The sequence below is a fragment of the Cebus imitator genome, unplaced genomic scaffold, assembly GCF_001604975.1.
Source record: "Cebus imitator isolate Cc_AM_T3 unplaced genomic scaffold, Cebus_imitator-1.0 Scaffold147, whole genome shotgun sequence".
Lineage (NCBI taxonomy): Eukaryota > Metazoa > Chordata > Mammalia > Primates > Cebidae > Cebus > Cebus imitator.
The window spans coordinates 2,682,354-2,699,239 of NW_016107462.1; the positions used below are offsets into that span (position 1 = coordinate 2,682,354).

General features: G+C 40.9%; 1 protein-coding gene across 7 annotated transcripts in view; it reads right to left on the bottom strand.

The window, feature by feature from the left end:
- The window catches only part of EOGT (EGF domain specific O-linked N-acetylglucosamine transferase), a 41,145-nt gene extending 34,218 nt beyond the window's left edge, over nt 1–6,927 (bottom strand). The window contains exons 1-6 of one of the 7 annotated variants that reach the window (XM_017542769.2): nt 6,825–6,927; nt 5,856–6,051; nt 5,206–5,261; nt 2,598–2,821; nt 1,396–1,496; nt 750–858 (exon numbers count right to left, since the gene is read on the bottom strand). In XM_017542769.2, coding sequence (XP_017398258.1) covers nt 750–858; nt 1,396–1,496; nt 2,598–2,807 — 420 coding nt within the window. In that variant the 5' untranslated portion in view covers nt 2,808–2,821; nt 5,206–5,261; nt 5,856–6,051; nt 6,825–6,927. Of the gene's footprint in view, nt 1–749; nt 859–1,395; nt 1,497–2,597; nt 2,822–5,205; nt 5,262–5,616; nt 6,052–6,824 lie in introns of those variants that run through there. The other 6 variants (XM_017542768.2, XM_037743563.1, XM_017542771.2 and 3 more) reach the window with 6 other exon arrangements.
- Nucleotides 6,928–16,886: the final 9,959 nt, after the last annotated feature.

The window sequence follows — 16,886 nt, forward strand, 5'->3', positions numbered from 1 at the left end:
AAAAAAAAAAAAAAAAAAAAAAAAGCTTTCTGTAAAGCTCTGGGCAAATATAGAGCAGTATGGTGGTGCTTTATCATCTGTCCCAAAGTATCTGAGAATGAATTTGTAAAGATGCAATTTATCAATTTCTCTTCCTTACCATATGTTTCGGGGGAAGATTCAAAACCTAAAATTATTCTGTCTTAAAATATGACTATTTGATACATGTGGGATAAGGAGGACAGGGTTTCCAAAGGAAAGAGAACAACCTATTTGGGGAAGTTACATAAAATTCTAAGCCATAACTAAGTGAGAGTGAGGAATTCCTTTCATAGTGACGTCTTTTTACATTAAATCTAAATGACAAATATTAAAAATCAATAATAATAAGTAATAAAAATTAAAAAGTTTGGTCAGGCACGGTGGCTCATGCCTATAATCCCAGCACTTTGGAAGGCTGAGGTGGGCAGATCAAGAGGTCAGGAGTTCAAGACTAGCCTGGCAACATGGCAAAACCCCGTCTCTACTAAAAATACAAAAATCAGCCAGGAGGGGTAGCATGCGCCTGTAATCCCAGCTACTCGGGAGCCTGAAGCGGGAGAATCTTTTGAACTGGGGAGGCAGAAGTTGCAGTGAGCCTGGGTCATGCCACTGCACTCCAGCCTGGGCAACAGAGAGAGACTTCATCTCAAAAATAAATAAAATTCAAATTTAAAAAATAAATTAATAAAAAATAAACAAGCTTCTTTAGTAAGGAGCAAAATACCCACCGTTTCCTTAGGCTGACAGAGCACATGCATCTCCTCCAACCTCTCTCTGGCATATCCAAAGTCAGCCTGTTTCCAGAAAATGTCCTCAGCTGACTCAAGAGTGTCCGTCCTAGTTGCAAAGAAAAATATTCTGTGTTTTTTTTTCTTTTTACTTTTTTTGGACCTTGAATTTTCATTCTAAAGGTTAAAATGCTAGAAGTTCCTTATTACTTTAATTTTTTTTACAGTATACTATCAGAGTTTTTCCAAAACTATGCCTCGCTAAGTGAAGTTATCAAACTGTTATTCACAGAATAATTTCCTTATGAAAATATATAACAGACATGTATGAAGTTATCATCTGAAACTGAAGACAATGATGCATTCTTAATTACTGTATTTTCTTTACCGCATTAATATTGCATGTATTGGAAGTACTAATTATACTTAATTCTCCCAGGAAGAATCAAGAGGAAACCATTCATTTATTTTCTTAGTGTACACTGGGGGAAAAAATTTTCTACAGTCCTGGTTGTTTTCTCCCTATGGCAGAGGAAACTACAGATATTCCTATCCCAGTGTGAGACAGTCCAGTTGAATTCATGATTGTGTAAACAAATTAATATCTAAATGAATTAGGAAGAGGGTATTCCAAATGGAAACTCACCATCCCATGTCGACATAGCTGCAAACTGGGTAACCAAACCTGAACTCTGGTTTGCAGGATTTCTCATAACCCCAGCAGTACTTTAGATTTTCTAGGTGTTTCTAGAACATAAAACTTACATTGATTTCCCTTCTTCTGACATTTAGAGAAGACTCTTAGATTTTTCCATTAGGAAAACAAATCATTATAGAACATTCACATTTACAATTTACAATATGTATTCGTATAATAATAAATTTAAAACTTAGTTAATTCTAAAAAGCACAGTCTCAAGGTTCTTAACAATCCTCCTTACTCATCACCCCCAGCACATCTGTCCCCTCACCAAAACTCTGGGCTTTACCTAAACTCTCAAAGACTACTTGAATTAGAATTTCTTGAGGTAGCTTAAGAAACTGCCTTTCTCAGTGAGCAGGCGGATTCTAAAATCAGTCCCTAAGAGACATATACATTGGAATTTGTGCTACCGAAGGACTCACATCTAAATTGAATGAATCAGCAACTTCAATCAGCAATCAAGATCAGCAGCGACCCCACAAGACCTGGACAACTCTGCCACCCTTGGGAACTACCCAGCTGCTGCTGGCCAAGGAACTCAGAATGCTCTTCTACAAGGCCCCAGGAGCAATGCTGGTCTGATTCCCAAGTTTGCTTTTCCATATGCTTCCTGTGCCAGCACCATGGGAAAGGAAGTGTCTCACAATGCTCAGCTTTGATCTCTGAGGCCCTGTGAGATGTCTTAATGGGCTCCTATTTGAGGCCTTTCCAACTCCTCTAAAACAGAAAGACAGCCACAGCAACAGGCTTAATTATGTGGAGACAGAAGCTGAGGTGTTATTACTGAAATTAAGTGCTAAGCGATCCTCTTAGCTGGTTAAGAAAGAAGAGGTGTGAAATTCTTTACTTTTAACAAGATGTTCTTTCCTGCAGAAAATCTAATTGCTTCATTTACAGAGTTTACAAACAGTATTGGCTACTTTTTTAGAGTGATTTAGATTTTAAATTTCACTCTTATGAATGGGACATAATTTTAACCAGTTTACTCACCTAGAAGCATTAAATGAAATTGAAACAATTATTAACTTACACAGTGACAACCAGAAATTAGAATTCTACCTTCAGTTTCAGGTTATAAAGCAGAACCAGTAAGCCAGCCCACGTTGCATCCGCATAAAAATAAGGAGAGAAGAAATAATACCTACCTTATATGGACAGAGAGAGTCTTTCTTACAGACAGTGGCAATATGCCTATTGTTATGCAAAAAGAAGGGAATGTGCTCCTCTGGCAAGCGGATGCTGGCATAGTTATACAGAGGTTCGCCTGGAATGCTCTGAGTATTAGGTGGAGCTTCATTTTGGCCACTCAGTGGGACTTCATGAAGTAAGACTCCAAAGACAAGCAGTATTAACATAGCAACCTGAAAACCTAGAGATCAATGCAAACAACTTTGTTAACAAATTTCCCTTAAAAGTCAAAAAAAAAAAGGTCAAAGGCTAAGTATAATTACAAAGCACTTTGCTATCCCACTGAGTAATATTCCTTTATTAAATTTTTTCTGAGCACTTTCCTGGTGCCAGGTACTGTGTTAGGAAATGGGTATACATAGGTGAACAAAACAAGAAACAGCTTGCTGTCACGGAGCCTTTAACCTAGTACAACAGCCAAAAATAAGCAATCAAATACATCAACAACTTCAGCTGATGACTGGGCCTGTGACTCAAACCAACTAGGGGCCAGCAAACTTTTTCTGTAAAGGACAAGCAGTAAGTATTTTTGGCTTTGCCAGACGTAAGATCTCTGTGGCAACTACACAAGAGTGCCTCTGTCCAGAAAGAAGCCATGGTCTATTGCAAAAGAATGGATGAGACTGTGTTCCAGTGAAGCTTTTTATTTACAAAAATTATGGAAGAGCTTGATAGGATCCAATTTAGTGATACCTGAAATAAAATAAGGTAATATGATAGACAACATAGCATGGTGGCTAAGAACCTGAATTTTTAAAGCTGAACCACCTGGATTTGAATCGCTGTCTGCAGCTTCCCAGCTGTAAGACCTTGAACAAGTTACTTAACCTTTCTGCATTTAACCTTTCCCATCTGTAAAATGGAAATAATAATAAACCTTCATCATAGAGCTATCATGAGTTAAATGAGTTACCTATTGGTAAAGTGTTCAGAAAAGTATCTGACACATACTAAATGCTACAGAAGTATTTATTAAATAAATGTTTAGGCCGGGCGCAGTGGCTCACGCCTGTAATCCCAGCAATTGGGGAGGCTGAGGCAGGCAGGCACAAGAGATCGAGACCATCCTGGCCAACATGGTGAAACCCTGTTTCTACTAAAAATACAAAAATTAACTGGGTGTGGTGGTGCACACCTGTAGTCCCAGCTATTTGGGAGGCTGAGGCAGAATTGCTTCAATCTGGGAGGCAGAGTCTGCAGTGAGCCCACCACTGCACTCCAGCCTGGTGGCAGAGTGAGATTCTGTCTCAAAATAAATAAATAGACAAATATTTAAAGCCATGTGGGGCGAGAAAGAGCCTAAATAACACTTGAACTGAGATCTGAATGATGAGGAGGCAGACAAGCATTGGTGAGAGAGCAAACAGAGTAGGATGGCTCTGAGCAAGTGTGTGTCTGCCGAATAAAAATTATAATCACAATCAAGGTGTGGGCACAATGTTCCAGGAGCTCTTCTAAATGCTCAGGATACAACAATGAAGGTGCAGTCATGAACTAAACTCATTGCCCTTGTGAAGGTTACATGCTAGCAGGTCTAATAATAGCTAAGTCTTAGAAACTCCAGGAGTGACATGAAGCAGTCTGCCTCAAAGACTCTGCCCTTAAACTCTCCCGTCATGCCTTTACCTTGTGAACAGTGACAATGGTCACGAGACTCACTGCACTTCTAACTCACCCAGTAAGTGTTAAATCTCTTGGACCAGATTTCTCCTATATATCCCAGACAATGATCCTGCCATTCTCAGGTGACTTTTGTGGGATCTTTGTTCTGTAAGTGCTCTTTCCTCTGGATGACAGAGCCATTAATGTACATTAAATGTTTATCAGCTAGGACTGCTGTTTCCTGAGTCATACCGGAAAACCCATCTTTCAAAATTAGTCTTCACTGACCATGGGCTATGAAGATGGACCCTTGGAAATAGACTGCAGGCCCAATGTGGTGGCTCATGTCTGTATTAGTAGCAGTTTGGGAGTCTGAGGCTGGCAGATTGCTTGAGTCCCTGAGTTTGAGACCAGCCTGGGCAACATGATGAAACCCTATCTGCTAAGAAGGCAAAAAAATCAGCTGCAGTCCCAGCGGAAGTGGGAGGATCACTTTAGCCTAGGAATTCAAGGCTGCAGTGAGTCATGATCTCATCATTGCACTCAAGCCTGGGTAACTCGAGGGAGATCCTGTCTCAAAAAAAGAAAGAAAGGAAAAGAAAAAGAAAGAAAGAAAAGAAAGAAAGAGGAAAGAAAGAAAAAGAAAGAAAGAAAGAAAAAAGAAACTGACTGCTATATTCCATCAAACCTCAAGTTCCAAGGCCATGGAATTCTAAGTGAACAGTGGGGACACCAAGAAGACATCCCTTTTACCCCCTTCCTCGCACCCCCAGAGTAGTTATGTACTGTGGTTTTTCACTTTGGCGGCCCTGAAGAGTGTGGTGTTAGCTGCTGTAAATCTGATTGAATTATAATATTTTCACTTGGAGCTTTTATCTAAGAATGAGTTGACAGCAATTTCATAAAAATTTAAAAATATATATTAATAGTAATAATGACTCTACTTATAATCAAAATATTTACCTCTTGAATCCTCAGAACCACTCAGAAGCTTCTGCGATGTTTCAGGTCTCTAAATCCTGTCAGAAATGAAACATATTGCCTTAAAGGGATGCTAAAGTAGACTTGATCATTCAGGTGATGTTGTGAATTAAAGGAAACAGAAAGAAAGTAATGTAACGGGATAACCCTCAGCCAGAAGGCCTGGCCCGTGGTGCTTTCTTTTCCTTAACCAATACCACATTGCTAAACAAGAATTCACAGGCACCACTCCCAATACAGCAACTTGGACAAGATTCCAATGGTGGCCCACTTTCTACAGGCATCCACTGGAACTGGCCAACAGGATACTAAGGAATCAAACATTCCCAGGAGCAAACAACTTTCCCATTCTGACAGCAGTAATCCTGCTGACTGAATCACAGGGCTACCCACCTAGAGTGGCGAATCTGAGGGTTCCCAGACCTTCCTATTTTTTGACTCGTCCTTCCCGGTAATAAAAGTCATTGCTATGACCAAGCCCTGACCTTTGGTTATCCAAGTCCATTGTCCTCCAGTGAGCTCTGGCCATCACTAAACTCACCAATCCGTAGAGAAGAAGTAACGCTTAGGCGATGAAAAAAGTCTAAAGACGCAGATCAGAGAGCTGGCTTCTGCCGAGGGCATGTACCCACTTGCATAAGACGGCTGAGGGTGGCTGCTGGACCTGGCACAAAGCCTTCCTGGTGTCGGTCCTCCTGCAAGGCCTGCCGGGATGGGTGGCTGCACTCCTCCAGCACCGGACGCTTTGGTGGCCAAGCTACTTTTGCTTCAGCTCAAAGCAGCTGGGTTCACTCCACTCCCGAAACCCTTGATTAGATTTCCACAGGCCTAACGAGGGAGGGAAAAAGGGAAACATCTGAAAGATGATGGATAAGAGGCACAACCTGGGGTTGATAGGGACACGGGGGGCGAAATAGGGCAATGTCACAGATAGACAGAGGTTGGAAAAGTTTAAAAGACGCTATTGGCCAATGGAAAGTTCAACACATGTGAGACTCCGAATCATTCCTCAACTGCTGTCCCCCACTTGTGCCAAAAAGTCTCTCGGAGGGTGCCAGGCAGGGCACAGGAAGGGTTCGGCTGCCGGAGAGTCCAGCTGTCCGCTAGAACGTCAGTCCCGGCCCAGGGCTGAGGGGTCAGCAGAGAGTGCCCCGCCGCGGGTGAGACGCCGAGCTGGGGTTCTGGACCCCGGTGCGCCGCCTGGGACTGCTTCGGGGCTGGAGATCCCCCGGGGCCGCCCGTCACCCCGCACCGCCGCGCCCCGGGTCCCCATCGCGCCTGGGAAGGGCCCGGGAGCGGCTCCGCCCCGGCCTGGAAGCCAGGTCAACGCGGCTAGGGCCCAGGGCTGCCTGCGCTCCCCTGCAGTCGCCGGGAAGGGGCCGGGCGCCCGGGGCCTGGGAGGGTCGGGATCGGCTTCCGACGGCCGCCTCCCGGCCCGCAGGGGATGAGAAGGCGCGGGCAGAGAGCGTGCGCAGGCTACAGCCCTCCGGGAAGCCGCGCCGGGAGCCTGCACCGCCCGGGGCGAGAGCGGCGCAGAGCGCGGCCGCGGCTTGGAGGCGAGCGGCGGAAGGAAGGCTCCGCAGATTGCGGGCGAGTCCCACCTGGAGCCGGCGCAGCCGTGACTACCGAGCAGGAGGCGAGGAGACGGCGGCTGTTCCAGAGGAGGGAGTCGTCATAACCGGCTACTGCCGCTCACCGGAAACCTTCGGCGCTGGAGCTGGGCCAGGGGGCGCCAAGGAGCAGCTGGGACACCTTGGCCAGCCGGCGCCGGGGGCGGGCTCCGGTCCCGCAGAGGCAGGACCGGGGCGACACCCCGGAGGGCCAGGGCGCGGGGCGTGGCCTCCACCCGGCAAGCGCGGCAGGGAGGGGCTCAGAGTGGGGGAACCTTCTGCTCTTCCTGGCGCTCTCCCGCGAAGGTTCGCGCGAGTCCGCCAGCTCCCTCACCAGGGCAGGAAAGACCCGCGGCGCCGGCCGAAGTCGGACACCCAGTCCAGCGCAGCAGCCCGCGCCTCCTGGAGCGCGAGGTTAAAGCGCTCAGAGGACGTTAGGACGGGGTGACTAGAAAACCTGACCCTGTTCGTCTCTTCTGCGTTGCACTGAGGCGGATTTTTACTGTTGTCTTTCAGGCAGAAGTTGCCGCCCTAACTTCCAAATTTGGGAACTAAACATAGTTCACCGAATACACTTTGTGGTGGTGAGGATACTTTGGAGTCTACACACATTTTAAAAGCTGTATAGTTTACACATCTGTAAACTCATCAAGTTCAGATACTGTGGAGTTTAATTTTTGTGGTTTTGTTAATTTAGAATATTTTAATTATTACTGCTTTATAATTATTTGAACTCCCATCCCCCATTGTCTTCTTCTAAGCACCCTCAGTCCTAGTATTCCATCTAGAGCACAGTAGAGTTGATCATTAAATAGTGACTAAAGTTGAACTGATTATATGAAGGTGATGCCTTCAAAACAAACATGCTCAAATGCATCAAGTCACCGAAGTAATATGATCATAAGGAAACAAGTTGGTTCCCAAAGGCTTACATGCTTTTTAAGTAATTTTTTTAAAGTAATGTTGTTTACGAATTGTTACAGGTTCCATTAGTGACCTGCTAGATTAGGAATATTATCTGAAATTTTTGTCAAATAATAACAGCAAAAACATATATGGTATTTGACCTGTTCCAAACATTGTTCTAAAGCACTTTACAGTATTTTTTATTTATTTATTTATTTATTTATTTTTTTGAGACGGAGTTTCGCTCTTGTTACCCAGGCTGGAGTGCAATGGCGCGATCTCGGCTCACCGCAACCTCCTCTCCTGCCTCAACCTCCTGAGTAGCTGGGATTACAGGCACGCGCCACCATGCCCAGCTAATGTTTTGTATTTTTAGTAGAGACGGGGTTTCACCATGTTGACCAGGATGGTCTCGATCTCTTGACCTCGTGATCCACCTGCCTCGGCCTCCCAGAGTGCTGGGATTACAGGCTTGAGCCACCGCGCCCGGCCAGTATTTATTTTTTTATATATATATAAAAGAATTTGCCTCTAAGGGAACTGTCAGATGCATGTGAACCAGAGCAACTCCATCTTAAATAGGAGCTGGGTAAAATGAGGCTGAAAACTTACTGGGCTGCATTCCCAGAGGGTTAAGGCATTGTAAGTCATGGGATGAGATAGGAGATTGGCACAAGATACAGGTCATAAAGACCTTGCTGATAAAACAGTTTGCAGTAAAGCAGACAGCCAAAACCCACCAAAACCAAGATGGCCGTGAAAGTGACCTCTGGAACTCCTTACAATTACACTACCCTCAGCACCATGACAGTTTACAAATGCCATGGCAACATCAGAAGGTTACTCTTTATGGTCTAAAAAGGGAAGGCATAAGTAATCCATCCCTTGTTTAGCATGTCATCAAGAAAGAATCCTAAAAATGGACAGCCAGCAGCCCTTGGGGCACTTTGTCTATGGAGTAGCCATTCTTTTATTCCTTTACTTTCTTAATAAACTTGTTTCACTTTGCACTGCAGACTTGCCGTGAATTCTTTCTTACTGAAGATCCAAGAACCCTCTCTTGGGGTCTGGATGGGGATCCCTTTCCTGTAACGGAATTGCTGCTCTATTATTACTTTGCATCCTTCACCCATCCCACACTAATAAGGATGGTAAGGATGGTAATTTTTTTCAGTGCTTCCTCCAGCTAGGCACTGTGGCCCATGCCAGTAGTCCCAGCTACTCAGGAGGATCGCTTGAGCCCAGGGAGGTCAAGGCTGCAGTGAGCCATGATTGAGACACTGCACTCTAGTCTGGACCAGAGTGAGACCCTGTCTTAAAAAAAAAAAAGCTTCCTCAGCCTACTTGCTACCATCCTATTTTTTTCACATACAAAAAGGTTCAAATTAGTATGACATCTACATGGTACTATTATTTTTTGTAGACAGGTTCTTGCTATGTTGCTAGCACTGGTTTCCAACTCCTGGCATCAAGTGATCTTCCAGCCTCGACCTCCGAAAATGCTGGGATTACAGATGTGAGCCACCACGCCTGGCTACATGGTGCTGCTATTTTAAACAGCTACATATTGAATGGTCATTCAGACTTACAGGGAACAGATATGATAAACTTGAACATGAGATTGAGTCTAACTGAAATAGAATTTCTCTCCAAAATATCAATGTTATTTTCTTCAAGTTGACATAAAACTCGAATGTCTACCAATAGAAGGCTGGTTGAATAAACTATGGTTTATCCATACATTGTAAAGCTATGCAGGCATAAAAAGGAATCGAGAAATATCTCTATACATCACAGGATATTTACTGAGTGGGAAAATGATATGTAATATGTAAAATACCATTTTTCTAAGAGGAATATGTATTATACATGTATACACACATATATTTACTGATTGTTATTTTACAAAAAGAATAACATTTAAAATGACTATATGGGGAAGGAGGGAAGAGAAGGGGCATAAGGAACAAAGAAGACATGACTTTATTTTTTGTTTTTTGGATTTGTATGTGTGTGTGTGTGTGTGTGTGTGTGTGTGAGAGAGAGAGAGAGAGAGAGAGAGAGACTCACTATTGCCCAGGCTGGAGTACAATGGTACAATCTCAGATCACTGCAACCTCAGCCTCCTGGGTTCAAGCAATTTTCCTGCCTTAACCTCCCGAGTAATTGTGATTACAGGCATGTGCCACCACACCTGGCTAATATTTGTATTTTTAGCAGAGATGGAGTTTCACCATGTTGGCTCAGGCTAGTCTGAAACTCCTGACCTCAAGTGATCCACCCACCTCGGCCTCCCAAACTGCTGGGATTACAGGTGTGAGCCACCGTGCCCAGCCTAAAGACATGACTTTGGAGTCATGTAAATATATGACATTATAAAGCAAAATTAAATTTTTAAAAAGCAGTCTTTGATAGTAAAATGAAACTAAATGAACCTAAATGTTTTCCAATTTGGCATATCACCCAGAGGAGCTATCCCAAGTGACTTTAAAACTTAATTTATATATACTTAGCAGGATGTATTCTCAGGACTAAAATAATTACAGAAAACTCTGTAGACTGCATTCCATAACAAAATTGTTGGTGGCACTGTTGGTTTTGTGGGATACGCCAAGTTGAAGTAAGTATGATGGTAACTCTGAAGCTGAAATTTTTGACAGGAGATAGAGATGAAAGCTTGATCAAACTATATAGATGTCCTGTAGCTCTGATTTTCAGTTGGAGGCCTCAGTATGATTAATAATATGGTTAATTTTTAAAAACAAGTCTCTCCTACATGCTCCATTGAAAAGGCCTGGAGACAAGCTACCCAGTAGGAAGAAGCACCCCTTTGTGCTCAAACTGTGATCTCTACAAACCATTTCCCATTAAAAGAAACACTGACTCCCTAGAACAACGGATGATCTTGGGTCTGAACCAGTAGCCTGCAACATCTTACATCAGGATGCAGCGAAGCAATCAAAAGGCTATTAGGGTCATATCAAAAGGACTCAGGAACCACCTTGAAAACCTTCCTACTGGCTAAAGATAGGATAATTTAAAACATCAATATAGATAACTGTAATGGGATGAAGCACAGATATATTAAAATAATTATATCGGATACAACCAATCAACCAAACATGCAAACCAAAAAGGTATCACTGTTCATTTTTAATAATAGAAGGAAACCAACTCTTATTCTGAAAACTGGTAAACAAAGGGAATCAGGCACACTGTCTTTCCTATATGAAATATGATGCAAGTAATGAAATTACTGAAGTAAATTTTTTATAGAGACATTCCAGCTACTAAGTGAAAAAGAAGTGACAAGTAATATCACTCCACAAGCTCTATGAACTAATAGATTCAAGAAGTGTTCATTGATGATTTTGATATCACTATTGAGAAACCTTCAGACATTATGTGTCTCCTGCTGGAAGAATACACTTCCACCTAATGAAGTATATTTGTTGAAAAATTATTGCCTTTAGATCTAAACACAGGAGGCAGAACACAATCAACATCTAGATGGAGGGAAACTCTATAGGACAAATGACATAGTTTTTTTCTACAAATAAGAAATCTCATAGAAATTCCAAGAATTAAGAAAAAGAGAGACAGAGACGGAAGAATGCATAGCTTTAAAAAATTGAGACAAATCCAACAAACTACAATGAGTAAACCTGATTTTGTTTTTTGTTTTGTTTTGAGACAGAGTCTCACTCTGTCACCCAGGCTGTAGTGCAGTGGTGTAATCACAGCTCACTGCAACCTCCACTTCCCAGGTTCAAGCGATTCTCCCGCCTCAGCCTCCTGAGTAGCTGGGACTACAGGTGCGTGCCACCACACCCAGCTAATTTATTTTCATTTTTAATAGAGACGGGATTTCGCCATGTTGGCCAGGCTGGTCTCAAACTCCTGACCTCAGGTGATCTGCCTGCCTCGGCCTCCCAAAGTGCTGGGATTACAGGCATGAGCCACTGCACCCGGCCGATTTCCTTCTTGATTCAAACATATTAACTTTAAAAAACAATTTAAGACAATTGAGAAAAATATAGATTGGATATTCAGTATCAGGAATTAGGTTAATTTTTTAGGTGTGATAGTGACATGGTGATTTTCTAAGTCCTTAAATTTTAGAGTTACATATGCGAATATGTTCACATCATATGTCTGAAATGTACTTCAAAATAATCAGTGAAGGGTTGAAAAAGCAGCACAAGTGAGGTATAAATGAACAAAAGGGCCATAACAATCACTGTTGATGGCTGAGGAGTATATGGGAATTCTCGATACTGTTCATTCTACTTTTGCGTATTCTTGAAATTTTGTATAGTCAGAACTTTTACATTGCATTACAAGTTTGCTAAATATGTTACAACTTTGCTGCTCACATTTTGACATTTTGGATAGCTTATAGACTGCTAACAGTATCAGCAGAATACAGTATACTGGTTATCTGATATATTCAACTGTTAGGCTATAATTAAAAGGTGCTGGCATTTGTTTTTAGACAGGGTCTTGCTCTTTTCACCAGGATGGAGTGCAGTGGCACGATCTTGGCTCACTGCAACCTCCATCTCCCAGATTCAAGCGATTCCCCTGCCTCGGCCTCCTGAGTAGCTGGGACTACAGGCGCGCCACCACATACAGCTAATTTTTTGTATTTTAGTAGAGATGGGGTTTCACCATGGCCAGGATGGTCTCGATCTCCTGACCTCATGATCCACCTGACTCAGCCTCCCAAAGTACTGGGATTACAGGCATGAGCCACTGCGCCCCGTCTGAAGTTTTTAATGAATAAATTTTTGCTATAACTAATCTATATGCTTATGATTTTACAGAAAAGCAGTAAGAAAAGTAGCAGCACATAGTTAATGATTCAAAACATGGACTCTGGAGCCAAACTGCACAAATTAGAATTCCAGCTTTGACACTTACTTTGCCGTATGACCTTGAGCAAGTTACTTAACCTTTATTTTTATTATATTATTTTGAGATGGACTCTAGCTCTGTCATCCAGGCTGGAGTGAAGTCGTGAGATCTCGGCTCACTGCAACCTCCGCCTTCTGAGTTCAAGCAATTCTCCTGCCTTAGCCTCCCGAGCAGCTGGGACTACAGGCGCACCACCATGCCCAGCTAATTTTTGTATTTTTAGTACAGACGGGGTTTCACCATATTGGCCAGGCTGGTCTCGAACTCCTGACCTCGTGATCCACCTGCCTCAGCCTCCCAAAATGCTGGGATTACAGGCGTGAACCACCGCAACTGGCATTTAACCTTTATTTTTAAAAATGGGGGTGATAATGACATCCACTTTAAAAGGTTGACTTGATCAAGTGTGAGTACACACTTCCTTTTCCAAAATCCTTGGGCCCCTGTGTGTTCCTTAACTTTAAAAAATAGTTTAAGGCCTGGCGCGGTGGCTCATGCCAGTAATCCCAGCACTTTGAGAGGCCGAAGCTGGTACATTATGAGGTCAGGAGTTCAAGACCAGCCTGACCAACATGGTGAAACCCCTGTCTGTCCTAAAAATACAAAAAATAGCCAGGTGTCGTGGCGCGACCCTGTATTCCCAGCTATTTAGGAGGTTGAGGCACGAAAATCCCTTGAACCTGGAAGGCGGAAGCTTCAGTGAGCTGAGATCGTGCCATTGCACTCCAGCCGGGTGACAGAGCAAGACTCGGTCTCAAAAAAAAAAAACAAAAAAAAAAAAAAAAAAAAAGGGAAAAAATAGAATACATATGCCCATCGTTTAAGTTAACACACTTATTGAGCCTTGGGTCAGTACCCCATAATTTCACACAATATTTCTGCAGCAAAATGTATAAGTATTCACACCAAGTTATACATAACCTTATGTCAAGTGCAGTGCAGACTTTATCACCAATGTGGATTTAACAACAAATGTATTAAAATATATATGATTTTTTAGAGCTTTGTGGATTTCAGAACAGTGATTATGGGATTATAATCCTACAGAAGTGAGTTCCTTACACAGTGCTTGGAACAAAATAAGACTATGTTTCCCAAAAAAAGAAAAAAGAAAAGACTATGCTTTCTATTTCCCACCTGACCACAAATTTTTGAACAGTATATGTAATTTTTAAAAATAAGATTGTAATTTTGAAAGAGACAAATTGGCATGGCATTTTATAAAAATGAAAGGAAAGCCTCCATGTAGCATGCTGTGCCCATACCTGTAAATGCAAGAATGTTTAATAATAAACAAACAGAAAAACCTGCCATTACTGTCTTGATTAATATTATTTGCGACTCTAAATATTAAATTTAGCCTACTTGGGAGTAGGGCAGTGTGGAGAAGTCCAGACAGTTCTAAAAGTAAATTCTCTTTACCATATTTGTGAATTACTGAAGCATTCTGATTTTTTTTTGTTGTTTTGAGAAAAGGGTTTAAGTATTAATAAGAAAGGCATTTAATTTCCAGTCTATCTTGTAAAAAGATCTTAATTTGCTAAAAGGTAAAATGTGTATGTATAAAGGCAATAAATTAAAGGTACCTGAAAGGACCAAACTTAGAGCTTAATCAAAGCAATATGAACTCAGAAATAAAGGATAACTTACTTTAACTGTTATTACTTGAATACACAAACATAAGACTTTTAGAAGAATATCTTGATATTGTTTAAGATTTAAAACTGACATCAATAATTCTTTACAGTAGCTTTTTAAAAAAACATTTATTTTATTTTATTTTTTTTTGAGACAGAGTCTCGCTTTGTCACCAGGTGCCAGGCTGGAGTGCAGTGGCTCCATCTCAGCTCACTGTAACCTCCGCCTCCCAGGTTCAAGCAATTCTCCTACCTCAGCCTCCTGAGTAGCTGGGACTACAGGTGCACGCCACCACGCCCAACTAATATTTGTATTTTGGTAGAGACAGGGTTTCACTACGTTGGCCAAGATGGTCTCAATTTCTTGACCTCATGATCCGCCCACCTCAGCCTCCCAAAGTGCTGGGATTACAGGTGTGAGCCACCACACCCAGCCTACAGTAGCTTTTTTTCTTTCAAGAATGTAAACATCTAATTGCAAATCATTTTCCTATCCATTAAAATATAAATACTATTTTGCTAAAATATGGGTAGAGATCACCTAGTCATAAGTAAATTCGTAGAACAGTGCTTTCCAAAAATACATCTTCATTAGAGAAACTACACTTCAGGCCAGGCACGGTGGCTCATGCCTATAATCTCAGCACGTTGGGAGGCCAAGGTGGGAGGGTCACTTGAGGTCAGAAGTTCAAGACCAGCCTGGCCAACATGGTGAAACCTGTCTCTACTAAAAATACAAACATTAGCTGGGCATGCTGGAGTGCACCTGTAATCCCAGCTACTTGGGAGGCTGAGGCAGGAGGATCACTTAAACCTGGGAGGCAGAGGTTGCAGTGAGCCAAGATCATGCCACTGCACTCCAGCCTGGACAACAGAGTGAGACTGTCAAAAAAGAAAGAAAAAAGAAAAACTACAGTTAAAACTAATAATATTAATACTAACAACTTATAGAAAATTAAGGCTTATCTTCATTTTCTTAAAATATTAATCTCAAATGTAAACAAGTCATATTTTCATAAAATATTCATTCCTCATTCATTGCTATTGACCACTATAAATTTTGTTAAAAATGAAATACACTATTACTATTTTAAAATCTTTATTCAATCAGATCCATGCTTATTTACATTATCTTTCATTTAGAATTAAAATATTATGTCAATCTATAGTTTAAATCATACTTTTAGCCCTTTACAAAATATGTGATTAAAGATTTTATAGTTTAAAATGGACCTTGAATAGGGAAAACTGGATTCATTTTTAATGAAAATGAAAAATTATGATACACTAGAACAAAAATGTATACGTACTAAACATACAGTATTAAAACAAGATAAAACGTCTACAATTATTTTCTTTTATTTTCTAAATACTATAAATCATATACTTTTAATAAACAATGAAATAAAACTCTCAATAAATGCCAACTGAAGAGATGGAGAAAAAAATTTTCCTTAACATTCTTTTCACTTACTTCACTGCAAACTTCATGTTTCCTAGGTCAGAAGTTATCCACTTTAGAATATCTTAAGTCACAATATAGATATATTTGGTACATTCCACATGCTAAACTGTACAACTGGCAATTCTCAAAAAAGAAGTAAAAGAAATGTAAGAAATGGTAGACTCAATTTAGCCTCCCAAGAATTGGAAGGACACCTATAGACAGTGCTTAATTGTCTATAAATCACCAACTTTCCCTTCATTTACTCATTTTTTATATTCTTGAAAATGTTATTATTTGCAGATTTTTTCTTTCAAGAATGGAAACATCTAATTGCAAATCATTTTCCTATCCATTAAAATATTATTCTTTTGCTAGCATATGGGTAGAGATGTTTTAATGACAAACAGCAAAGTATACCAATGAATATTCAATAGGTATTCTGCCACCTACTGGAGTTTTTCAAGAAACTGTTTAAGTTCACTTTAAAGTATTGGGAGATCTGAGTGTTTAACATTCAAAATATGATCAGTGTATGAGCTATTTATCTGTAGATAAGAGTAATATATGGTAATATATAGCCAGAAACTTAAATAGCTGTTTGTCATTTTAAAATAAATGCAAAAACACTTTAAAATTTTCAGTGAAATGATCTTATTTATGTTCATAAGGATTCAGAAAAAAGAATGTTTAATATTATAAAATTGAAAGGTTTAGGAGTTTTATTGCAATCTTTTCTCTGCAACTGCAGTTTTTTCTACTAATGGATATTTTAAAGGGACTATTTCATAATTCCAAAATGTCTAGTTTCAAATGCTTCACAGAATTTTGTAACTTACGTTTCGCATACAGTAGTCTCCCCTTATCCATGATTTTGCTTTCTATGGTTTCAGTTACGCATGGTCAACCACACTCTGATTACAGGTGAGTACAGTACAATAAGATATTTTGAGAGAAAGAGACAGATCACATTTGCATAACTTTTATTACAGTGCATTGTTCTACCTTCAGTTATTATCTCTTGCTGTGCCTAATTTATAAATAAAATCTTTTCATAGGTGTGTGTATATATATACACACACCTATGATAAGGTTTTATTGCTTTTATTTTTTTGTATATAGAACCCTCTATATATTGCTTTTTCCCAT